This window comes from Balaenoptera ricei, chromosome 1, assembly GCF_028023285.1.
Source record: "Balaenoptera ricei isolate mBalRic1 chromosome 1, mBalRic1.hap2, whole genome shotgun sequence".
In the NCBI taxonomy this organism is placed as follows: domain Eukaryota; kingdom Metazoa; phylum Chordata; class Mammalia; order Artiodactyla; family Balaenopteridae; genus Balaenoptera; species Balaenoptera ricei.
The window spans coordinates 80,546,160-80,572,432 of NC_082639.1; the positions used below are offsets into that span (position 1 = coordinate 80,546,160).

Consider the following 26,273-nt stretch of genomic DNA (forward strand, 5'->3'; position numbering starts at 1 on the left):
GTAACTCCAGCCTCTAGAAATCAGCCTCAGAGCCAAGGGCTCAAATATATACTGACTGACCGACTGAGTGAATGTCACTGGGCTCATTTCTTCGAATACAGCCATAAACAATTAGTACTTGCCTTTCTCTGTTTGCTTGCTTTTAACGGAGAAGTAGGGCACTCAACAAAAACAAGTGAAGCTGGGAGTCAAGAAAATGAATGTCTTTTATTCAGCGGCCCCAATGTCTCTGTAAGTAGGGATGTGTTACGACTCCAGTACCTGAGACTTTTCTGTCTCTGAATTATCCTGTTTCCTGAAAATACTGTTAGATCCTTAACCTTACGTTTCACTCTATTTTTCAGTAAAGGATTATGCCCAGACTTTATATCTGTAACCGTTATTTCAGCCAGCCACAGCCTTGGGAAAGAAACCCAACCCGCTTGCGCAAGCGCCCAGTAGCAGATAAAGCGGCGCAGAGGCATTTACAGTGCGCATGAGCAATTAGAAGCAGCAAGGCGGGAAGTGCTGCGCAGGCGCGTTTGGCAGACTCGCTAGGTGGGCACTCTCGGCGGCGGCGACCCAGGCGTTTGGGGAGCCAGAGAAGTCGTATTCCTTTAAACCGTGAGTTTCCGACGGTTTGCTCCATGGCGCGGGATTGTGAGGGATTAGAAACGAATTCTGGATCGTGACTTCGGTCTCTTCGCAGCGCAGTTACCACCCCGCCCCCCACTTCGGATCCCGCTGACGTGCGGCGGGAATGTCGTGCGCCTGCGCACTAAGCATCCCGTTCGGTCTGGCGTCTGAGGGAAGAAAGTCCTTCCCCGCGGAGCTCGCAATCCGCGCTCGCCGAGGGATGCCGTTCATTCCCCCTTCTCTTCCTCCGCCCGGCGCTCGTGAGCCGTGTCGTATCAGTTCTCCACCAACTTGCGTGGGGCCTTGGACAAGCCGCCTGGCGCTGCCTTTCAATAGTCAAACGATCTCCTCCTCCAGCCCTCTTCCTCAGGTCGAACCGCTCTCCCCACTAAGGTCTCTCCCCCCGCATTCGCTGCCTCTGCAGTTCCCACCGCCGCCCTTGCCCCTGACGGCGGCCGCCGGGGAGACTCCTCGGTTAGGCACGTTTCCCTTTGGCCCCCTGCCGGTGTTTCTGGGAGGTGAAAGTGAAGCCCATGGAATCCTTAGAAATGGCTCACGGTTTTCCTTCCTTTGGGGATTTGGACATATGGTGCGTTTTTAATTGTTTGCCCCTTTGGGGACAGTAGCATTTTTTAGTGCTTAGTTCACTGAGTGATTTAAACTTCTCATCTTCTCCAGTATGCCGAGTTTCACAGCTGCTTTGCTCCCCCTGTGGACATGACCCCTTAGCTGGCGTTTTGCGCCGCAGTTGCTTTGCGATGGAGGCTTCTTTGGGGATTCAGATGGAGGAGCCAACGGCTTTTTCTCCCCTTCGTGGCCGGTTTCTGGCGGATGGCTCATTAAAAAAACATGAGCAGAATTTTAAACTACCAGGTATGTGTTCATTGCCAAAGATGTACAGGCAACAATTCTGTAATTTCGATTATTTAAAAACAAACAACAACAAAAAACACGTCCTGAATCTTAAAGTGAGTTGTATGTTTATATAGCAGCATTTTACGAATCAGTGAAGCTTCATAAGATCTAGATTTAGGATTGGATTGCATTTTAGAAGGAGGATTGTAGTCTAACCATGTCATTTTACAGATGAAGTTGCTAGAGTCTAATATTAGTCGTTGTCTAAGAACACAAAGTTTGTTGATATCCAAACTAGAATTTCTCTTCTAGACCTGTGTTCTTATTTCTAATCACCAAATTGCATTAAGCTTGAATTTAGAAATCGGCATTGGAGGGACTTTCACTTACATATTCAAAGGCAGAATTAGTTGACAAAAGTAAATGAAATGTTTGTAGCAGTAATGAAGGACTGTATCTCAGTGTACATCATGAAGTGTTGCTTCACCCTTACCCAGACCTTGAAATGAGAAGGAGAGGGTCAAACAATGCCTGATCTTGTACACTGTAACATGCACCTTCATTCCTGCAGTGTGCCTGGGACATAGCAGGCATTCAATAAATATTGGTTAAATAGGAGTTCCAATTGACTGTTGTTGTTGTTTTTTTCTTTTCTTTTCTTAAAATGTAGCTAAATGTTCTTTTCTTTGTCTTAAGCATATTTAGTGCTTTTTCAAAAATATTAATTTTGACCTTTCGTCCATGATATATACTTATACACTACAAAATAGACTTTAACTCGACCCTAGAAAAATATGACATCCCATACTTTTGCTTTCTGGCTAAGGGTAAACTCATCTTTGATGTTAAAATGCGTACCATTCCTGATGTCCCCATTTGATGAAAGCCACTATTATTCCAGTTAAAGTTTCTATGCTTAAAACTTTAGAGTTATCTTTGACTTATGCTTTGTATTTGCTCCTCTCATCCAGTCACCCAATTTTATCTTACTTCCTTTTAGTAGGTATAGTGTTGCCTCTTCCCATTCCCACTTTCACCACATTAATTCATTCCCTTACACTTTGCTCCTGAACTACAACGAAGTTTCTTACTTAAACTGCCTGCTTTCACTTCTTTTTTCATCCTCCAGTTCATTTTGTACACTGCCACTAGAATAATCTTAAAATGCCACTTTCATCCAGTTTCATGGATGCTTTCCCTCTTCCCTTCCATTTTTCTTGCAATTACCTGTTTTTCACGGTTCACCTTTCCCTATGTCATCAGACACATAATACAATAACAGTCATTATATTATTATTCTTCTTGTATTGTTTAGTACTCTGTGTATTTTGTCTCTTCAGTTATACTATAAGGTCCTTGAAGGCAGTATCTTGTATAGCTCCTGATGTACATTGTGCATTAGGCAGAGTGTATGAATGAATGAATCTGACTTGGCTCTAGCATACGTTCAGGTAAAAAGTACTATTCTAATACTCTTCTGAAAATCTGCTAGGAAGTGAAGAGTGGTGTGAATTTTATTCCAGATTTCCAAAGTTTGGTGGCTTTTATATGGAACAGAACATTGAACATTATAAACAGTACCTTTGATAATTTATAAAACATGCTGAAATTTTATTCATATGGTTCTTTTTTATTTGACCCTTAATAAAAGCTAAGATTATATCAAAACCATAACTTGAATAAGGAGTAAAGCTGATGAAGTCCAGGCACATAACTGTCTCATGATCTAATGTGATTTACTCTCCTTTGATGTAATAACTTTTGGATGGTGGGATTTTTATATATCTTTGTATTCCCAGAGCCTAACAGTCTTCAACACATAGTAGGTGCCTGAAAATATTTGGTTGAATGATTAGATATCATTCATCCAAAGGATATAAAGTAAAATTTTTAGTACAATGGCTGCATAGTATGGCCCTTTGTTTTGGGATATTTGTCAGCTTTTTATAACTTTTTTTCTGATAAAAATTATACATGCTTATTGAAGAAAATACAGAAAGTCTAAGTAAGAAAATATCCCACTGTACAGATACTGCCACTGTTGACATTTTGTTGTATTCCTTTGGTTTCCTGTGCATATAGAGATACATTTTGTAAAAAACTGAATTAGGATCACAGCCAACTTATTTCTGATCTCCATTTTTAACTTAGCAATATATATCTTGAACATTTCTTAATGTAATTAAATACTCTGGGCTTGGACTGCCTGATGTTCCATTGCATGGTATCCTATAATTTATTTAATTGCCTTTTCTTATTGAACCTTTAGATTGTCTTCTGTTTTTTCCTATTAAGAAAAATGCTGCAATGAACAAAGTACCTGGCAAAGTATTAGATCAAATGTTTATTCTTTCATTATTTCAGCAGGCTTTTTTTTTTTTTTTAAGTATCTACCATATGCCAAGTTTAGTAAGTGATAAAGATCTTTTCAGTGAAAGAATGAAGTATAAACTGTATATATATTGAATGTCTGCTCCATACTGTTGAACTGTACTGGAAGGCTTGCTTTCATTGTGTTATATGGATGCTCTCAGCCTACGATTCTAAAGTGGGTTATAGGTAACGTCCTCGTTTGCCTGAGACAGATCCAGTTTATGCCTGTTGTCACAGTGTAATTATTAGTGCCCCCTTTCACTCTGAAGACTGTCCCAGTTTGGGCTAAATTATATGATATCCCTAGTTGTAGGAAGCATTATTTTAGGCAGTACATGAAGCCCCAGAATAAGCATGACATATATTCCTGGAGGTCAGTTTTACTCCATGGTAAGTAATTGAAAACATTTCATTTGTATGATGAATATTTCTTAAATGTCTGTGTCTATCATGTGCAGGCACCTTTCTAGGTGCTAGGTGCTAGGAATAAATCCGTTCGTAAAACAGACAAAAATCAGTGCCCTCAATCTAGTGGATAGAAATAGAAAATGAATAAATAGTATGTTCAAAAGTGATTAGTGCTGTGAAGAAAATGTAGAGGGGAAGGGGAGATAGGAGGTATTGGGAGAGGAGATTGTGATTTTAGTAAGTGTAATTGGTTGGAGAAGGCTTCAGTGTGGTACCATTTGAACTAGGACTTGAAGGTGGTGAAGGAGTGAGCTGTGCATGTATCTGGGGAAGAGCATTCCAGACAGAGGAATCAGCAAGTACGAAGGCCCTGAGCTGGGAGTGTGCCTAGCATTTAGAAATAGCTAGGAGGTCATGTGAGTGGAAGTGCGAGAGTGATGAGAGTGAAGTCGAAGAGAAGGGTGAGGAAAGGAGGTAGTTCTTTGGCTTTTACGTGGCACAAGATGAGGGTGAAAGCAGGGAGTATGGTTAAGGACGCTGTTGCTATAGCCAACTTGGATATATTATGTAGCAGAAAAAAAATTAGCTTAAAATTTCAAAACAGAAGCGTAGACCTTCATAATATTTAATGAAGACCTAAACAATATTTTACTTTGTGGACTTTTCAGGGTCTTGCCCCAGTCCTCAAAGTATATATTCATTGGTCTCTGCCTTTAGTAGTATTTTCTAGCTTTTGATATGAGTACTCTCTTTCACTGTCTACTCTCATCTCCCAATTCAGAATCTGGGGATTTTTCATTCACTTTGGTCATCAGGAAATATTTCTGTTGTTCAGAAACATCAAAGTTGTTCTGCAGTGACAGGAAACCTTAATATAAACATAGTTTGAGTTTTGTAGAGATATGTAAGTACATAGTAAGTGAGTGGTGGTGTGGAAGCACATTGAGCTTGCATAGTCATTCACATGGCCTTGCATTACAGTATTTTCTTACTACTTATATTTTCTTCCTGGTTATTTCTAACAGTTAACCAGCATCTCTACTACTAACTGCCAGCTCATGTTTATGCAAAGGGAAGTTCCAAAATGCGGAACTCGTAGGAAAAGCATAGAATATTGTAGTTGGAAGGTAAAGTTCATCTAATCCAGTTCCTTTGTTTTAAAGGTTAAAAACCTGAACACTAATGTGGTTTAATTATAGGAGTTGAATCCAGACTCTTTAGATTCCAGGCTTTTTTCTATATCAACACTGTCCAATAGAACTTTATGCGCTAACAGAAATGTTTGTATGTTGTCACATGTGGCTAATGTGACTGAGGAAGTTGATTTTTAATTTTATTTAATTTTAATTTAAATAGCCACATGAAACTATATCATCCTACTACAAAGCTTTTGTAATTAATCATGTATATACAACAAAACATGCACACAAACACTTCAATACATTTAGTAATAAAAAGACCACAAATGGTTCTTAAAATATTTCATCATACCTAAACACCATTAATTGTAAGATACACCATTATTTTATGTACTGCTCAGAAATACTGCCAGTTATACTGTGACAGTGCTTTCCTTAACACCTAGAATTTTTTTTATATAGTTATTGGAAGAGTTCTTTTAGATGTAATTAGACAAATAATTGTATATCTCTGGGACATACATGAAATGGAAAATAAACATTTCAGATCTGTCTCTTCTGAATCACTTTTTATACTCAGACTTGTTGATATCCTATTTTTTTCCCTCACAATATTGTTCTCCTACATTAGTTTTTGGTTTTTTTGGCTGCATTGGGTCTTCATTGCAGTGCACAGGCTTCTCACGGCGGTGGCTTCTCTTGTTGCGGAGCACAGGTTCTAGGCGAGCGAGCTTCAGTAGTTGCGGCATGCGGGCTCAGTAGTTGTGGCTCACGGGCTCTAGAGCTCAGGCTTAGTAGTTGTGGCGCATGGGCTTAGTTGCTCCGTGCATGTGGGATCTTCCCGGACCAGGGATCAAACCCGTGTCCCTTGCTTTGGCAGGCGGATTCTTAACCACTGCGCCACCAGGGAAGTCCCTGTTCTCAAACATTAGTGATACAGAATTTCTTTGAAGAATTCATTAAAAAAAAAAAGTCATTGTTAATGAGTTCTTAAGAACAGCCCGGTTATGTGGAGCTGGCCTAGGTTTGATTTCTACTTCACCACCTCTACTATTCCTCCCTACAGCCATTTGGCTCTTAAGGGTTAAATGTGAATGCTCCTCTGTGATTTCTTGAATTTTCTTCAGGTCATTGACACCTGTTGTATAAGTTTTGATGCTGGCCAGCAACAGTTGTAAGTTGCATCCCAATTTCAGAGTCGTTAAAATTGTGTCTTAGAATCAAAGAAATGTAATAACAAATTGAATATATCATTTTAGTGCCTTTTCATGATGCCTTTCCTATGACACTGGAATTTGAAGCTGGTTGGACTTGACACTCATTAGGAAAGATTGCAATTGACTGTGGCAACTATTACTGCTAGAAAACCAGCTTTTCCCCCAGGCCTTGGTTTTGTTTTCCAGGGAGAAGTAGTGTGGTAGCTGATGGTGAAGTGATTGCTTTTGTCTTTGGCTTCACTCTGTTGTAACTTGTAAACTTTTGCTTTTTTTTTTTTCCTACAGCTGTCTCTGAACAACCATGAGGATAGTAAGAATTCATTCATTCAACAAACATGCCAGGCAGTTTTCTAAGAGCTGAGTGCATTGTGGTGAATTATACAGACAGGGAGCCTGTACTGGTGGAGCTTATATTCTAGTGGGAGGAGGCAGACAGCAAACAAATAAATAAACAGGATAATTTTATAGTGGATAAGAACTCCAAAGACAATAAACAGGGTAATGTGGATAATGGGAGGAGCGCTAATTTAACTAGCGATGTCAGAGGAAACTGTGACAATTGAGCCAGCCATAGGAAGTTATAAGGGAAGAGGATTTCAAGTAGAGGGAATAGTAAGAGCAAAAGCCCTAAAGAAATAATGTTAATAATAGTTACCACAACAATAAGAATCACCAGTATAATTTAATATTTACAATGTGTCGGGCATTGTGTTAGAAGCTGCTCTTGTGTTATGTATATTATTTCATTTAATCCTCACAGTATTTCAGCGGCATGTGTACTGTTATGCCCCCTTTTCTATAGTTGGGGAAATTAAGGCTCACAGAGGATAAGCTGTGTGCTCTAGAAAGGTCATACCAGCTGGGTAATAGTGGAGCCAGCATTTTGATTTGGGCCTCTCATCTCCAAAACTGGTTCACAGGATTACTGTTATATTGCTTGTTATATTGAAATCCATGAAGCTTCTCCAGTTCATCTGCAAGGTAGATGGGAAGGTGAGGGTAATTTAAGTAAGTTCTTCCCATTACCTTAGATGGAGTGATATAGTGGAAAGGCTACTGGATTAGGTCTTCTTGGCCTCTTAATTTAATCTCCACCTCTTCGTATTCTTCACCTCAGATTTATCCTCAACTTGTCATCTTCCTGCTTAAAAACTTTACATGGCCTTCCTTTGCATCCTCTGCCTTTCCTTTCTCAGCCACATTGAATTTTATTATCTCTCCTACTCTCCCCTCCCTCCACAGTAATCCATGCCTTTTTCCTTTTCCATGTCTTTGCATAGATAGTAGTTCCTTCCTAAAATGCCTTCTTGCACTTTCTCTACTTGGTGAATGCTTCAAAACACAGGTTAACAGTCACCTGAAGCTTCCTGGCACCTTCAGAAGTGTTCATTCCCCTCCCCCCTTCTACAAAGTAATATGTGCATTCCTCTAATATTACAGTTAAAATCTTGTATTAAAAGTGAGCTTTTAACATCTGTCTCTTCCACCAGACTAAGCTCCTAGAGAACAGGGGCTTCACCACCTTTGTTCATTTGTATTTTTAATATGCCAATTGCTGGGCATTTTTAAAAACACAGTGTTTGTTAAATGAGTGAGTCTATAAACTTATCAGGGCTTCCCTGGTGGCGCAGTGGTTGGGAGTCCGCCTGCCAATGCAGGGGACACGGGTTCGTGCCCCGGTCCGGGAGGATCCCACATGCCGTGGAGCGGCTGGGCCCGTGAGCCACAACTGCTGAGCCTGCGCGTCTGGAGCCTGTGCTCCGCAACGGGAGAGGCCGTGACAGTGAGAGGCCCGCGCACCGCGATGAAGAGTGGCCCCCGCTCGCCGCAACTGGAGAAAGCCCTCGCACAGAAACGAAGACCCAACACATCCAAAAATAAATAAATAAATAAATATAAACTTATCAGCAGTACCTCTGTGAAATTGGACAAATGATTTAATTTCCCTGAATATGGATTCCTTCTCTGAAAGATGAGGATAATTATTTCTGTTCTCCCAATATCACAGTGCTATTATGTAGATCTGAAAAGATAATATGTGTGAAGGTGCTTTGAAAATGTCTTAAAACTGTTGCATGATGCAGAGTGTTATTATAACTTTAAAAGTAGCTGATGCTTGGCCTAGATATTGTAATAAAATCTGAGGACTCTTATGTAGTTCTTTTTTGTATCCAGTAGTTTATCACATTTTGTATTATTGCCTCTCTGAATTTTAACCATGTAGGTTTTTGTAAAGAGCTTATATTTATTTAAAAGTAATGATTTTTCTGCTGTCAAGATATAGGTATACTACTGGTAATTGGGACAATTTTTAAAGAATATTTTTTTTAACATTTTGGACACCTTTAGTAGACCTTCTTTCTAGAGTATACTGTGAATATTCAATATGTAAAACTTTTCCAAGCCTATAAGATTTTGTATCTTTGGGGGAAAGAAATAGTTTTCAAGAAGATTGCATTATGTCCTTGTCATGCCATCTAGTGATCGCAGCACAAATTGTTTAGTTATTTTTTAAATTTAGCTTCTTCATTGTGTTGCACTCTATGCAGTGACAGTGTATCTATATGTTAGTATGTAATTTCAGAGTAACAGCAATTGGGTGTGAGTGATTCAGTTACTTTGCAGTTTTGTCTGTTCAAGAGGTGTGTGAGTTAGAGCAACTTGATGGGGTTTTAGTCTTATCATGAGTTTAAGGTTTTTTATAGATATTTTTATTTGTAATATAATTATGTTTTAGAAATTATTTTATTGAGATTTTTTAACCTAAGTAATTAATTGTACCTAAATTCTTTTTTCCTTGATAGGTGTTAAGAAAGATATTCAGAAGCTTTACGAAGCTGTACCACAGCTTGGTAATGTGTTTAAGATTAAGGACAAAATTGGAGAAGGTAATCTGGGGATATACTTCATTATCTTTATAAGCTTTTTTTTCCTCCTGTTTTCCTTTGTATAATCTTGATTTTCATTATTAATTCTTATTGGAAAAATACCCCTTTTAAAAATACTAAGACCATGGTTATATTACTAATTATCAGATTTTCTTTTTTCCTTGGAAAGAATGGAAGAATAAATAAATATTTACAGTAGAATGAACAGTCCTATTTTAACCTTTATAATTTTATACTATTAAAAGTGTTGCTATATTAATAATATATTATTAATGATAATTATGAAAAATAAAAAGTTTAAGATTTAAGTGGGGGGATTTGATCAGGGAAAGCTGAATATTTTTTCTCTTTCTCCATTGCGTTTAGGTAGAATTGTATGTTGAACAATGGCAATTTTTCATGGCAAAATGATGAAAATAAAGTGGTAACAATATTTATAGGATAGTCAGTATTTACGTAAATACCATTGAGAGACTGGCAATCATATTGATTGAATGAAGGGTGAATTTGGCAGGCAGATGTGAAGGGATTGAGAAGATAAAAGATAATAGAACTTTTTAGTGACTATACTGAGAAATAGTAAATAAAAACTTAACAGTAAAAAAACCCCAAAAAGCAACAAAACTTCCATTTATTCATTGCTTGCTTTTCACAATGGAAAGTGTGAGATGAGAAAAGGCTGAGTCAGTGAAGGCAGAGAAATTAGAAGATGAGATGATTTGGGATGTAAGAAGCAAATCTTTACGTTTTTTTTCTTAGCTTTTTTTGAACACTGACTTAGTGTTCAAAAACTTTGTTCTGGAAAACTGATGTCCTCATAACAAGTAGTTAACTATTCCTGGAGAGGGGGAGGAGTGGAGTGTGATCTAAGGCTAATAAGTTTGAAAACTATAGCATGTATAGCTCCCTTTTGGTTATTTATGTTGTACTTCAGTACATTAAAGGTCTAGAAATAATCTATCAATTTGCTTTAACTCAGTATTTCTCAGATTTAACTGACCACCAAATCTTATATTTTTTCTGTTTAGTTTCATGGTGAATTTAAAAGTTTAAAAAAACTTTTTAAAATAAAAAATGTAGGTTTTTTTTCCCTCTAAGACTGTTATCATTTTTACTTCTAACAGAACTGAATCCAAGTCTTAAGAAAGTAATTTCCAATGATAATATTGTAGAAAGATACTTGGTAGATTGGGTCATACCATGGAAATATTTTATGCTAACTCAGTCAAACAGATTTACTGTATAGCTTTGCTGAATTAATATACTCCCTAAAGATGTGAGGACAGTTAAGAATGTATTAAAAATTGAAAATAAGTTGTATTTACAAATGTGTTTGCTTTTTGTATTCAGTGTCATTAAAATATTGATGACAGATTATGATATTTTTATGGGTTCCAAACAGTTTTTAAGAATATTTTAGCATTGTCTCATAAACATTTTTAAAAACCAAATATTGAAAAATCTAATAAATTGTTTTACAGGCACTTTCAGCTCTGTGTATTTGGCCACAACACAGTTACAAGTAGGACCTGAAGAGAAAATTGCTCTGAAACACTTAATTCCAACAAGTCATCCTGTAAGAATTGCAGCTGAGCTTCAGTGCCTAACAGTGGCTGGGTAGGCAATTTAAAGATATTTTTAATTGAACTGCTGTATATAATTTTTAAGATTTTTAAGTAGATATCTAATAGGGATGATGAGATTGTGGATTAAACATATTCTTCAGTCAGGTATTTGCAGTTTGCTAGTACTTTTCCGCTAATCTTGGAATGGCTAGTTAAGTTTATGTTAATTTTTAGAGTGGATTTCTCCTGAGGCTCAGCTTGACTTCCTGCTCTCTTACCACTTCTTTTTCTAATCTTCCTGCCAAATCATAAACCTTGGCTTCCATGGTGTAGATATTTTTTTAAATGTGGGGAACTCATTTCACATCTCCCCAGATATTGACAGCCTCATCTCATATTTTATTTTGAACAACAGAATCCTCTGGCATGTCTTTCTATTTGGTTTCTCTCTGCTAGGTCATTCCTGTCAACATAGAGACATGATGTAGTATCTCTTATCCTCCCTGTACCGCCATCCCTCTTCCAGCTACTCCATCATTTCTTTGCTTACCTTCATGGCCAGACTTCTCAAAAATTACCTGCACAGACTGTTTTCACTTCCACACCCGCCTTTTGCCACACACACACACAGTGAGGCTGCTCTCCGCTATGCTAAACGGAAACTACTTTAGAGGCAACCATGACTTTGTTTTGCCGGTTCCTTTTTCTGTTCACATGAACTCCTGGCAGTGTTTAGCATAATTGATTTGAACCATTGTCTTTTGACTTCTGTACTACCATATACTCCTTGATTTCTTCCTGCTTTATTTGGCCTTTCATTTTCAGTATCCTTTGCCAGTTCTTCCTCTTCCACCTGACCCCTAAATTTTGGAGTTCCTCAGTGCTTGATCCTGGGCTTTCTTTCTCTAGACTTCTTTAGGTGGTGTCCTGTATTCCATGTGGCTTTAAATATATAGTAATGATTCCCACAAGTGTATATCTAACCTCAGACCTCTTAACTGCAGATTTGTATATATCCACCTGACGATTTGATATTTCCATTTGGGTACCTAATAAACATCTCAAACCTAATATGCCAAAAACTAAATTTTAATCCACCTTCACCTGCCCCAAAAATTACCTGTTGCAACAATCTGTTTTCATCTACCCATCTCAGCAAATGGTACCACAGTCTACCTAGTTACTCAAGCCAGAAACCTAGTAATCACACTCAATTTTTCCATTTCTCTCCTAGTCCACTCCATCACCATGTCCTGGCAATTCTGCCTCCAAAATATATCTAAAATCTCATCCATATCTTTGTCTTCTCAACTGCTATCTCAGTCCAAGTGTAGATTACTACAATAGCCTGCTTCTTCTCTTCTCCTCTTAATCCCATAGTCACAAAACAGCCAGAGTGATTCTTAAAGTATAAAAATATGTATGTATGTAATATAAATTGGATACTATTACTTCCACTACTTAACAATTCTTCAGTGGTTTCCCAATGTTCTTTGAAAAAAAAATCCAACTTTATCCCATGCCAGCCTTTCCACCTCCTTCACTGTGCTCTATTTTCTTTAGCTACTCAAATTTGTGTCAAGAGCTTTCTCACTTCAGGGCCACTACCCATACTTCTTCCCTATCCAGGAAGATCCCTCCCAGTCCTTGCATGCTGACTCCTCATCTTTCTGCTCTGAGCAAGAATGGTACCACTTCAAAGAGGTCTTCTCTGAATTAGATTCTATTTTTTATTGTCACAGCACCTTTTGATATATTTCAAAACCCTTACCATAATTTGTCATTATTTGTTACCTGGTTTATTATCCATATTGCCCACTATTTAGTAAAGTCCATGAGGGCATAAATCATGTTAATTTTTATTCACCTTCTCATCCTTAATGTCTAACATAGTGTCTGTCAAGTAACAGTGCCCACTAAATATCTATTGAATGAATAAACACACCTATTAATTTGTTTTACACCTCTGTTTATTATAGAAGACAAGAGAATAAGATGGCTTCTGTAAGGCATGATTACATAATACCTTCTAGTCCCCTGAATAAGATTATTCCTTTTTCCACACTTTAAATAACTCCCTCTACCACTTTTTCTTTCCTTGTTGTTCAAAAATGTGCATGCTAAAAAATGTCTACCTGATCTTGCTTCCTTTCTAGCTCCCACACTGGTTTTTATTCTTTGACAGATATTTCGGGAAAATTGTCTTTATGTTCTGTTTCCATTGTATACTATTTTCCCTCCTTAAATCCTGTTTGGCCTCTTCCTTTCCACTTAAACTGCTTTCTGAAAATTAGTTAATTTTTGCCAGTTAATTCCTCTTGCCAGACTGAAAGCCTTCCCTCAGTCCTTATTCTAATTGACCTCCTTGTTGATCATCCCTTCCTTGAAAACTCCTCACTTGCGGATGTCCCTATCTGGGCTTTCTGCTCCTTCCTTATTTTGCCCTCCAACATGAGACTTTTCCAAGGCTCAGTTTTCTCTTCTCTAATAATTTCACAGCTTTAGGTATCATTTTTCTATAATACTGTCACTGACTTACACTTGACTTCTCACTTAAGATATAGTCTTGTATCTAGATATCTCTGTCAAAATGGTGAGGTTTTGGTTTTTGATGCTTCTTTTCCTGTTTTCTCTACATATTTTGTTGGTATCCATGTTGTTTTACTTACTGAGTCTCAAAACTGTGAAAATCCAGTTTACCCTAGTTTCCTCACCTTTCTCTGAGGTAGTATAGTATAGTGGTTAATAGTCTAGGTCTGGAGCACACTGCCTGGATTCAAATTCTGGCTCCATGACCTACTAATTGAGTTACCTTGGGGAAGTTCCTTAGCCTGTCTGTCCCTCAGTTTCCTTATATGTTAAAAAAAAAGGGGGGGCGGGTAGGAAATAATGGCACCATCCTTATAGGGTTGTTGTGAAAATTAAGTGAATTTGTTGATAGGTGTGAAGTGCTTAGAGCTTGGCATGTAGTGAATGTTCAATAAATATTAGCTATTATTAATTTTTACTTGATTTATTTATTACTGTTACCATCTTATCTGCTACTAAGTCTTGTTAATTCATTTTTATTATTTCTCTTTTCCTTCCCATTCTATCACCTCCCCAGTTAAAACTGTAATTATCTCGTTTTGAATTATAACCTCATAACTGGTACTGTTTTTATTTAAAAAAAAAAAAAACCTTTATCTTGTATAAGTCAGTTAAATGAGTAATCTCTCCTATATGGTGACGGCTTTAAGTTAGTTTTCTGGCATTATTTATGCATTGCTAAAATTGCATTTTTTAAAAAACTGCATAAAGTTTCAGTTCATTTGACCTTTCTTCTTAAGTTCGTTGTGCATTTTTCCACTAGGGGGCACGACAATGTCATGGGAGTTAAACACTGCTTTAGGAAGAATGATCATGTGGTTATTGCTATGCCATATCTGGAACATGAGTCCTTTTTGGTAGGTTTTAATATTTCTTGAATTTTTATTAGCTAAATATTTCATTGAAAACAATCTTATAACCTTATTCATAACTTTATTCTAGGACATTTTGAATTCTCTTTCTTTTCAAGAAGTACGGGAATATATGTTTAATCTGTTCAAAGCTTTGAAACGCATTCATCAGTTTGGTATTGTTCACCGTGATGTTAAGCCCAGCAATTTTTTATATAATAGGCGCTTGAGACAGTAAGTATGGAAAGTTGCCAGCAAATACTTAATACTTGACTGAATCTGTGCTGTGGGGTCCATCTCTTAGATGCAGAGCATCCTGCAACAGCCACACACATCTTTTTCTGTTTCAGATTTTCATTGTGGTTGAGGAAGGGAAATACCCTCAAGGAGAAGAAAAAATTGTATTAGTAAAACAGTGTACGTCATGAGGTATAGCATGGCTCAGTGGAAATAGCTAAAAGCTTATTAGACCCTTAGAAAGGGTCTGGTTTTTTGTTGTTTGTTTGTTTAACCTTATACATTTATCTCTGGGCTTCATTTTTGTTTTCTAGTAAATGAGGGGATTGGACCACATGATAGCCAATTCCATGTTTCAACACTAAAGTTTTGTTTTTTGAATATTTTTTATGCTGATTATATACATAGAGGCATTGTAAGCTGAAAACTTAAAAACTGCTGTTTATATAATGGCTCATATTGAGTATAATAAGGATAATAGAACCATAACTTCTTGGGCTTTTGTATTCCTGACTTTTAATTTTTTCTTTAATTAATCAGATTTTTAAACCATGATTTTAATATATTTTTCTTTTAAACTTGTTAATTAAAACTTATCTGCTATGATGCCATCTCTGCCACCATCAGAGGACAAAAGATTGTGTTTACATCCTGCATTCCTTGTTGCCTTGTCTGCACAAGCCATTGGAAGAAGGGGAGAAAAGATGTTTTCTTGTGTGGGATACATCTTTCCTTAATTTTCAGTAGTTAGCTATTAAATCCTTACCTTGTCTGTAAAACTTACTCTTCTTTTTTCAAGAATGTTATAAATCCTTAATTTATCCCCCACAGAATACAGTTTCTGTGTGAATATGGTTTGAGCATATTATGATATTAACTAAGCTTTGTTACAGAGAAGTAAAAGTGCTTATTTTTGTTTCATAGGTATGCCTTGGTAGACTTTGGTTTGGCCCAAGGAACCCATGATACTAAAATAGAGCTTCTCAAATTTGTCCAGTCTGAAGCTCAGCAGGAAAGCTGTTCACAAAATAAATCCTATGTAATCACCGGAAACAAAATTTCATTGAGTGGCCCCGCAGCACCTAAGGAGCTGGATCAGCAGCCTACCACAAAAGCTTCTCTTAAAAGGCCCTACCCAGATGCACAAATTCAGATTAAACAAGGAAAAGATGGAAAGGTTCTACCTCTTTTATTTCTTAAGTACTAATACGGTTCTAGACATGTACTCCATTCAACAGAGGTAGTTACAATTCTAGGATAACACTTGCAACAAAAAAAAATGTTGTTTACACGTGTTATATATTCAGTTGGTTAGATTTCACTAAGATTTACAATGGATTGTTTTATGATTTCAGAACTGAAAATTTTGCTTGGTAGATTTATAATGTCTTTGTCATTATAACTGCATTATATAACAAAAATGGAAAATAATAAATTTTCCCTGCATGTTATAAAGTTCATATTAATTATCCTTTTTAAAAGAAAGCATTAGTTATAGGGGAAAAATTCTGAAGTGTCTATCTCCATTTTAGCTGCACAGCAAAATGTAACATCCATGCAGGTGGTTTTAGAATTTTTTAGTTATTTATATTTGTGGACTGTGGTAACATTGTATGGGGGTTAAGAGTTCTGTCTAGACTGTTTTCTCCTTTCACAGAAGTGTTTTGGTGCCTGAGAATGACTTGGATGCAGCTGTTTTTGTTTTATGTCACTTAACTCTTTCAAAACTATGGCAGAGTACAGCTGGCAGAATGTGTTAGAGATATAATCCTTATTTTCCTTGTTTTTGTTGGTATTGTAGGAGGGATCTGTAGGCCTTTCTGTCCAGCGCTCTGTTTTTGGAGAAAGAAATTTCAATATACACAGCTCCATTTCACATGAGAGCCCTGCAGTGAAAGTAAGTAATGTAGCTTAATAGTGCAATCATCAGTCAGTCGTACACTGGAGAGAATTTGGGGAATGGCTAGCTTTTATTATCAGTAAGTTTTTAAGAGTTTTGCTTTAGCAGAAGGTATTACTGCTTTGAGCATTTAGTCAATGCTTTCATTTTCTCCAGTTCTGAACTTTTCTTTTGGAATTTTTCGTCATTTTTGATTAGCTGACTATTGTTGCTCTTTCTCTAAAGGAACATTTAGAACGTTAAGGCCTTTTCTCTCATTGGCTGGAACGTGAGCTCCCAACAGCTAACACATTTCTGACACACAGTTGATAGCGTAAAGATGTTTGTAAAATTTACAAAATTATCATCAATGTTAAGTGGTTTTAAATTGACTTATGATATCCTGTAGCAGCTAGATAGCATGAGGAACAAATTAAAACTAATTTTAGCCAATGTAATTGTGCAGTTTACAGTTCTGAAATGCAGTTAGACACTAGAATGTAACTGTTTTGTAACATTTCAGGAAAAGTTCTAATGAAGTGTAATACAAATATTCACCAAACTAGGAATGGTTAGTAAATTTTTAATATGTTTATTCAACACAGTAACCTAAAGAGACCTTAAATATTTTGATAGATGAGTGTTTATTTACAATCCAACAGCACATTCAGCAGTTTTGAAAGTTACGCTTCCCCTATTGCTTTTTGCTCTACTAGCATCTCAAAGGCATCATGTTAAATGCCATGAAAATAGAGAATATGACTTTTCTTTTACAGCTTATGAAGCAGTCAAAGACTGTGGATTTACTCTCTAGAAAATTAGCAACAAAAAAGAAGGCTATTTCTACAAAAGTTATGAATAGTGGTGTGATGAGGAAAACTGCCAGCTCTTGCCCAGCTAGCCTGACCTGTGACTGTTATGCAACAGATAAAGTTTGCAGTATTTGCCTTTCAAGGTAATGTGTTTTGATGGTGCTATAAAATCACCAGCATGCTGCCAGACAAGATGAGAAATTGCATTGATTTTGGTGGACAGTTGATTTGAGTGAGTGAAAGGGAACAATGCAGTTCTGTGAACTGCATAGGCACTAATGCAGATTGGTACCTTGAAGAGCAAAGGACAAGTATTGTCATATTTGTTCCATTGACATGCAAATGCTCTTTGCTTTTACATGCAAATAATTTTGGTAGGGGTAGGGATAGCTCTTAATGAAACTTCAGAATTGCATGTTTTACTTGCTGATTTAATCTTGTTTTCTTTCTTTATTCCTGCCTGTGTAGAATAACCTGAACCAAATACTAGAACTCTTCTCTCACTCCCACCTTCAGCTGTTTGCCACATACATTTCTTTCTTCCCTTCGACTTTTATAAGCTTTCATGAGCCTTTCCTGATTAACGCAAGTATATAAGTGAACAGGTATCTCAGAAATTAATCACTCCAAACAGAAATAAATTTTTATACCTCAGAGTTCCCATTGTTTTCTATTTTTCTGTTATGGTTCTTACCATGTACTACCTCTTTTTATGCCTGGAAGTTACCTTAAAACCCTTCTGGAATAAGGCCTGGGAACTGGTGTGGGGGGAGAGACCTATAGAAACAAAATCCAGGATTTTCATCACACTGGATTATCATTTGCTTTGTAATAACTTATATTTATATAGATATCAAGGTAGAATTTACTGTGAACTAAATTGATAAATGTTTTTTTTGGTCTTAAATAATTAAACTTTACATAACTAGAAAAATCTTATTTCATCATCATAAGGCAGCAACAGGTTGCACCTAGGGCAGGTACACCAGGATTCAGAGCACCAGAGGTCTTGACAAAGTGCCCCAACCAAACTACAGGTATGTTGCACTAGAAATACAGAACCCAGTTAAACTGGTTGCCGTGGGTGTATTTTATTTTATGATTTTTGTCTACTTATGATTAAATTTGAGCTCTGCTGCTTTTAACTAAGTTATGTAAGTGGTTCTAGCAGTGTGGCATTCCCATTTTTGAGATAGTGCTATTTATGAAAGCTCCTAATCCTAGTGTTTCCTTTTTTTTTTTTTTTAACCCGATAGATTGCATTTTGCTTATCTGTTTACAAGATGATTTTACCAGGAATAATTTTAACATCACCTTTGTGGGGGAAAAAATTGTGTTTAGTAGTATTTGCTAACTTAAGACTTGAAACATTTTGTGTTTGTCTAATACCTCAAAATTCTTCTGTGATACGCATATGATTGTGTGTTTGATTAAAATTTTTTGTTATTGTGAAAACAGTATAATAGCATTAAAGAGATTTTTGAAAAAGAAAAAAGTCTACAGCCTGAAAGAGTTGTCATGGAACATCTTATTGAATAGATGAACCCTGCTATTCACTTGGATTATGGACCTTACAGAAGTGTATTCATTTGTTCTATGTTTATTCTGTGCTTGCTAATGATATAAAAAATGAATGAAATTCTCTGCTTACACTCTGGTCAGGACACACTTGCAAATATAAAATAACCTGTTAAGTATGGTTATAAAACTTTATACAGAGTATTTTAGGGGTATCTAACCTTATCTGAAGGGATTATGGAAGGAAGTTCATGGAAGATAGAACATCTGAAAAGAGAATGTAAATTGGAGTGAGGGGTTTGCATGAGCAGAAGAACTCAAGAAATAGCATGGTCATACAGGAATCAATAAAAGTTTAGTGTTGCTGGAATGTATGATGAAAGTCAAGGAGTGTCGGATCACAGTTGTTATATGGCTTGGACTGTATCCTGTAGGTTTTGGAAAGTTATTCAAGGAAAAGGGATGGTAATAATTGTATTCTAGATGGGTCATTCTGGCAGGTGTACAGAGGGGACCAGGTCCAGGTGAGAGATGATGAAAACCTGAACGAGGGCAGTAATAATACAAATGAACAGTAAAGTGAAGAATTGGGGACTTCCTGGCGGTCCAGTGGTTAAGACTTCACCTTCCAGTGCAGGGTGTGCAGGTTCGATCCCTGGTCGGGGAGCTAGGATCCCGCATGCCTCACGGCCAAAAAACCAGAACATAGAACAGAAGCAATAGTGTAACAAATTCAATGAAAACTTTAAAAATGGTCCACATCAAAAAAATCTTTGAAAAGAGAAGCGAAATATTGGAAAGGCAGAGCTTGATGGATAATTGGATGTGGGATTTGGGTATGAAGTGGTGGGGAAAAGGCATCCAGGATGTTTATCAGACTCCTAGATTGGGAGATTTGAATGGGTACCAGTAACCAAGGGGAGAAGAAGTAACTGGTGTACAGGGAAAGATGAAGATGATTGGGGGCATAATTGGTTTGTGATATATGTGGAACATCCAGATAGAGATGTCCAACAGGATAAAAGTAAGTGAAGCACAGGGAAGTCTGGACTGGAAATACAGTTGACTGTCATCATTACTATATAAAAGGTAGTTGAAGCTGTGAAGTGTATGGGCCAATAAGGGAGAGTATATAGGGTAGAAGCCGGAACTCTGGGTAACCTCAGCCCTTAAGGCTTGGAGAAAACATTGAAGGAGCAGGCGGAGGTACAAAGGGAACCAAGAAAGGCAGATGACGCAGTGGCCAAGGGAGTAGAGCCAATAACTTGATGATACTGGGAGTTCAGCCATTAGGAGAGAAGATGTCCCTAAACATTTTTTTTCTGGCCACACGGCATGTGGGATCTTAGTTCCCCGACCAGGGATCGATCCCATGCCCCCTGCAGTAGATGCGCAGAGTCTTAAGCACTGGACAGCCAGGGAAGTCCCCCTAAACATTTTTTTAAAAAATGAGTTTCTTCACATGAGGCTGAGCTGGTCTTAATCATAACTGCCAGAATTCTAGAGATTAATAGTTTCTACAGCAAAAGTTAGGGTTAACATCTTGCTGAAGACGAGCTTCTAATATTTAATACTTTTCGCTAAAGTGAAACACTTTCATTACTATGGTGTGTAACTCTTGGGGTACATCCAGATTTTTTCCTACATAGCTACTTTGGATTTATTTTGATGTTATAAAATGTGCATTTACTTAATGATGAAATATCCTTTTAAACTTAGCAACTTTCATGTTGCTCGAGAAAGAAAATATTTTGCATTAAGGATGTTAAACCAGGGATTCTTAACCCTGAAATCATTAAAAGCACCTGAGGAGCTTCAAAAAAAAATACTGATGCCTGAGCCCTACTCCAGAACAATTAAATCAGAACCTCTGAGGGGATTGGCCGGGGCATCAGAATTTTTTTAAGGCTCTTAAGAGGATTTGAATATACAGTAAAGGTTGAGAACTACTGATGTAGGAATAAAATTATAGATTGAGGATTTTTTTTTAAGTTTGTTTTCTGTTACAGCAATTGACATGTGGTCTGCAGGTGTTATATTCCTTTCTTTGCTTAGTGGACGATATCCATTTTATAAAGCAAGTGATGATTTAACCGCTTTGGCTCAAATTATGACAATTCGTGGATCCAGGGAAACTATCCAGGCTGCTAAAACTTTTGGTAAGCAATTTTATATTATAGAACAAAGCAAATACCTTTGATTATCTCCTACAAATCACTTAATAAATTATTATGAAATTCTCTTTACAAATAAACATATTCATAATGTTCTCTGATGTTAGATACAAAGTTTCTCAATTGCTTGAAAATTAATTGCATTGTGTAAGAAAATAATTTATCACTTCTCTTCTCTACATGTAATCAGTTTATCTTATCAAGTGCAGAGTACTACACTTTTCCAATATTTAAAGTTCAACTTTATAATCTTAAACAAAAGAATAAGGAATAAAATCTTACCTCCCTGTAGTTATGGTTTCACTTTATTCCATAAATATTTTTCATAATATGTTTTAATTTGTTTATTGTATATTTATTAAGCATCAGGTGCTCTTGGGCCTGCCTTAAATACTCTTAGTCTGTATTAACAAGTAAATAGTTAATTCTAATACAGTGTAGTAAGGACTGCAGTAGGGGACATAATAGGATGCATGTTGTTGTCAGGTTCCTTAGGGTTAGAGTAGCTGAGAAGCGAAATGAACAGAATACCTTTACTGATGGAGTAATATTGTAAGCATTTATTGGACGTGGGAAGTCATCTTAGCTACACAACTTCTTGTACTTCAAGTCTGGGATATGCAGTGTACCTCATAGGGCACCTGAGAATTATCTCAGCCTTGCTCTTGCCAACAACTTGAATTCAAATGGCCACCTTGTATTTATTCTCCATGCACAATTATAGTTAATACTTTCCAAAGTGGGTGGGTGTGATTGAGTCAGCATGCTGCCCCAAAATATGGAACACTTCTTTGGGACAAAATTTCAGTCAACCCACCTCAAAAGTTGTTGGGCTGCCTCTTGCCCAGCCCCCAAATCAGTGGGTCTTAATCAGGGGTGCATATCAGAATTATCTGAGGAACTTCAAGAAATACATATGCCTGTCTCACCGCACCTATTCCTGGAAAATATGGTTCAGAAAAGTATGATACCTAGAAAGCGTTGAGACTTGTTAGTTTGAAAACACAAGTGATTTTGACCAAGAACATTTCTGAGTAAGAATCACTGCAAAAATGATTGTCCCTCGCTTGGGCACCAGTGCCGTGGTCTGATCCACCAGGAAGGCTTAGTGGTGATTGTGGTTCTGCAGCACAGTCTACGACTTGCACCTTTCTTGAAACTATAATAAGAAAATTTTATCTGAGGGTGATAGGGTGAGATATTACATACACACATGGGAAATGGAACCATGAAGCAAAGCCTTGGAAATTGTATTCTTACATGAGAATGTTTATTTTCAACTGATGGGGAAAACTATCATCTGCTGTTGAATAACTTCATAAGAAGTTTATGAACATGAAATTTATCAAACGCTAAAACATTTTGTTGAAGAGCTCAAATCTCCCCCATTTGTAATAGTAAATAATGACCAAAAATGGAAGTGCAACATCTAACAAAAAAACATTGTAGGGCAAGCATCATGATAGCAGGCAAGGGCTTTTAGAGATTTATCATTGTAATGCTTGTTCTCATATTTTTAAAAATGCTGTATAGCACTTGTCTTAGTTTCATTAGTATGACTTCTGTAGTTACAGCTGACCCTTGAAAAACGTGGGTTTGAACTGCTTGGATCCACTTATTTGCAGATATTTTTCAATAAGTACTACAGTACTGCACGATCCACAGTTGGTTGAATTCACATATCAACTGCAGATACGGAGGACAGACTATAAATTTATATGTAGATTTTTGACTGCGTGGGGGTCAGCCCTCCTGACTCCCTTGATATTCAAGGGTCAGCTGTATTGCAGTCAAATCTTACTATAACTTTGGGCTGAATACAAAAGGATTCAGAACTTCAACAACGATGACCTTGTTCCCCTTTATGACCCAAAGAGACTTACCAGAACAGCAGGAGCACTTCTCTACTTCTCTTGTGTTGTGTGTAACCTTCCCCTCTGTCCTCAACCCCTAGACCTGGCCCCATTGTAGACTGTCATTAAGTACTCGTTGAATTAAATAAATTCAGAAGAAAAACCTTGAGCTATTCTCCTCTGGCTATAATTTTTTAGAGAGAATAAGAATAAGGAAATAGATTTAAAAGTAAAACAGGATTAACACGCTCTACCCTCACAAACTTAGTTTTGGGTAGTTTATTTCCTTTGTCCCTCACTGCTTCCCCCCACCACCTTTTTTCCCACCACCTTAGTCCACCTATCCAGCAGAGATGAGTGTATGTAAAAGTAACTTTTTATCACCCAGAGATAGATTGTTTTGTTAACAATCCACATACCCCAGAAAGGAATCTAAGTGCTATGCAAACTCATTGTTTAGAGCCATTTCTATTTAATAAGGAAATAATACGGCAAAAGTAACAGACTATTGCCTATTTGTGTGCCTAGCTTATTTTTGCCGATATCTAATAATTTTGTTGGGGAATTGTTTCAAAGACATTTATATTTTTTAAAACAAAGATCTGGTTGGTTTATTAACTGATTTAAAAACATTTATTGAGACCATATGTGTACTAGGTTAGATAGACTATTATTGCGTCTCTTCTCATAGAGCTTAAATTCTAATGGGAGAGAAAAAATAAATACATACTGTCAGACAGACGGGTGGTATTGAGAAAAATAAAAGGGGAAAGGGAGTGAAGAAGGCTTAGCTATTTTGAATAGGTTGGTTAAGGACAGCATCTGTAATAAGGATGTGATATTTGAACAAAGATGTGAGAAGCTGAATAATGCCTTTTTGTCTAGTCCAACAGGCATTAATTGAGAACCTAGTATGTACCTAGTATGGATGTCTAGGTTTTGGGGGTTCGAAGATAAAAAAGACAGTCCCTATCTTCAAAGGCTCATAGTCTAGCAGGTGAGACAGACATATATTTTATCAGTTACAATACAGAATAGCAAAAGTAATAATAGAAACCTTCACAGGATATAGCAGAAGCTTAGAATGATCAACTCTGTGAGTGTCAGGCCTCTTAGAGGTAACGCTTGAACTGAGTGGTGCCCTAAGTGGGAGTATTCTGGGCACGGAGTTGAGGGGGAGGTGCAGGGCATCCTAATCAAAGACAGGAACCATGTAGTCAGAGGCATGTAGAAGCTTGGAAGAGGGAGAGGGAATGGGAGCTGCAGCTGATTAAAGATTACAGAAGAATATAATGAAGCTGGAGACTTTGACAGAGTCAAGTCTTTCACTTTATGATTTGACCTTCAACTATGTAAGGTAAAACACAACTTAAATATAGCACGTGATGTTCTATCTCATATTCAGTGTAAATATATCCAAAAAGCATGCAGTTGGACTTGCATGTTTCTCATGGGAGAGACTTCTGATATATTCAAATAATATAAAATATGTATATTTTTTCTCTTTTAGGCAAATCAATATTGTGTAGCAAAGAAGTTCCAGCACAAGACTTGAGAAAACTCTGTGAGAAGCTCAGAGGTGTAAATTCTAACACTCCTAAATTAACAAGTGATATACAAGAGCTCACTTCTCAAGACCCAACTTTTTCAGAGAAGATGGACCATAAAGCTGCTCACCTCATACAAACACCTAAAGCACAACACTCAGGGAATTCATTGTATAAAGGGGACAGTAGTGGCTGTGGGGGTAATTTTGATGAGTCTCCTACCAATCTAGAAGGCTGGGATGAGGTACCTGATGCAGCTTATGACCTGCTTGATAAACTCCTAGATCTAAATCCGGCTTCAAGAATAACAGCAGAAGAAGCTTTGTTGCATCCATTTTTCAAAGATATGAGCTTATGATTATTGTTCTTTAAAGTTTGCTGTTGTGTATTATGAGGTGAGGTGAAAAAGAGTTATTTGTAATAGCCATAAATTCTTGATTGGAGACCCGGGCAGGGTGAATAATTTATTTAAAAGTTTTAGTATTTGCTCTCCTGGCAGATTCTAAAATATGGATTAAGATTATTTAAGATGACTAGGATAGTTCTTAGACTAACAAAATGATCTTTGAGTTAGATCTACCCGAGTAGAATCAGATCTTTCATTTCCCTAATTGCTTGTCACTGCCATATGCAGAAATAAGAGCAGTCTTAGCCTAGTACATAGGGGTTCAAGGTACGAGTCTTAAAATTAAGGGTTGTGACAGGGATTAAATGAGTCAAAAGACTTAGCTTACTGGTTTCTTTGAACTATCTGTACTTTTGGAAAACTCCACCTGGTCCTGGTACTCTAACCATTCTGTAGGTAAAGAAGATAATTTCCTTTTCTAGAGGCATATATTATACCTTTTATGAACACTAAAACAATGAAAAAATATTGGGGGGATATTACTTGAAATTGAATTTAATTTATTCATTTTTTAAAAGTATTTTGTGAAAGCATTTTTTGTGTGAATTGCCATGTTTTTCTTAATGGTTTCTCTTGATTTTTCTGCCTTCTCTACCCTCACCTAACACATTCTCCTTGGAAATTTTATGATACTTTCCACAAAGTTTCTGGGTGCTTTGTTAAATATTGCCTGTGTTCACAGTTGAGAAATTAAAATAGTGTGTTCACTGGTTGATAAAGGGAAGCTGCAGGACTAAGGTAAAGATTGATAGTCCAAAATGCTTTTCTTTTTCTCTGAATGTGTATGGTTTTTTCATACCATCTTAGATATGATTAGGTAGCTGCTAAAAGGAAAAGTGAACACAGAATTGAGAATATTATTGGAGATTTTTCCTCTGGCTAGAGCCATTCTATACCCTGTTCTGACCAAGTTGGTCCTGCTCAGAGAAGGATGCTTACTAGAGTCTTGGGGTAGGTTGGGAAGAGTTCTAAAGAAGTAGGCAATGCAGAAAAGGAACTAAGAGGTTTATGTATTATGACATTCCAAAATGATATACATATCAATGACAGCATATCAAATTTACTATGGGAAATAAGTCTGCGAGTGTGGGTCTGCTGAGAAGTTTCCCACTTAGTAGTCATAGAGTTATAGTACAGCTAAGGTAGATACAACATTCTTTTTGTTGTTTTGAGCACTGAAGTTAGTATGTCTTATCTATACTCTGTTTGGCAAGTATTATATATATATATATATATACCATTACCATTGATCTGCTAGCTTCTCATGCTGTAATCTTTTTTAAAAAAAAACTTTAATGTTCTTGAATTTGTATGTTTAATAAAGTCATCCTTTTATATTTTTTATGT

The 26,273-nt window shown here is 36.9% G+C and overlaps 1 protein-coding gene across 3 annotated transcripts; it reads left to right on the plus strand.

Moving 5' to 3' along the window:
• The first annotated feature begins 503 nt into the window (after positions 1-503).
• CDC7 (cell division cycle 7) lies at positions 504-26,247 on the plus strand. 3 transcript variants are annotated; one of them, XM_059926222.1, is made up of 12 exons: positions 504-603; positions 1,294-1,488; positions 9,412-9,495; positions 10,977-11,112; positions 14,413-14,506; positions 14,592-14,734; positions 15,662-15,914; positions 16,539-16,634; positions 17,393-17,571; positions 18,383-18,465; positions 20,956-21,105; positions 24,484-26,247. In XM_059926222.1, exons 2-12 carry the CDS (start codon positions 1,374-1,376, stop codon positions 24,876-24,878), a joined length of 1,728 nt encoding a protein of 575 aa, XP_059782205.1. In that variant the 5' UTR covers positions 504-603; positions 1,294-1,373; the 3' UTR covers positions 24,879-26,247. The 3 variants fall into 3 exon arrangements, with proteins under 3 accessions (XP_059782205.1, XP_059782190.1, XP_059782196.1); XM_059926207.1 differs by lacking the exon at positions 504-603 and adding an exon at positions 686-985; XM_059926213.1 differs by lacking the exon at positions 504-603 and adding an exon at positions 1,134-1,204.
• The last annotated feature ends 26 nt before the right edge of the window (positions 26,248-26,273 follow it).

What these genes read in the sequence shown, in the direction of transcription:
- CDC7 (XM_059926222.1), top strand. Translation starts at nt 1,374, where the DNA reads ATGGAGGCTTCTTTGGGGATTCAGATGGAGGAGCCAACGGCTTTTTCT. An exon ending in TATAATAGGCGCTTGAGACA is followed by an intron (nt 14,735 to 15,661) that starts GTAAGTATGGAA and finishes TTTGTTTCATAG; the next exon opens with GTATGCCTTGGTAGACTTTG. An exon ending in ATGAGAGCCCTGCAGTGAAA is followed by an intron (nt 16,635 to 17,392) that starts GTAAGTAATGTA and finishes TTTCTTTTACAG; the next exon opens with CTTATGAAGCAGTCAAAGAC.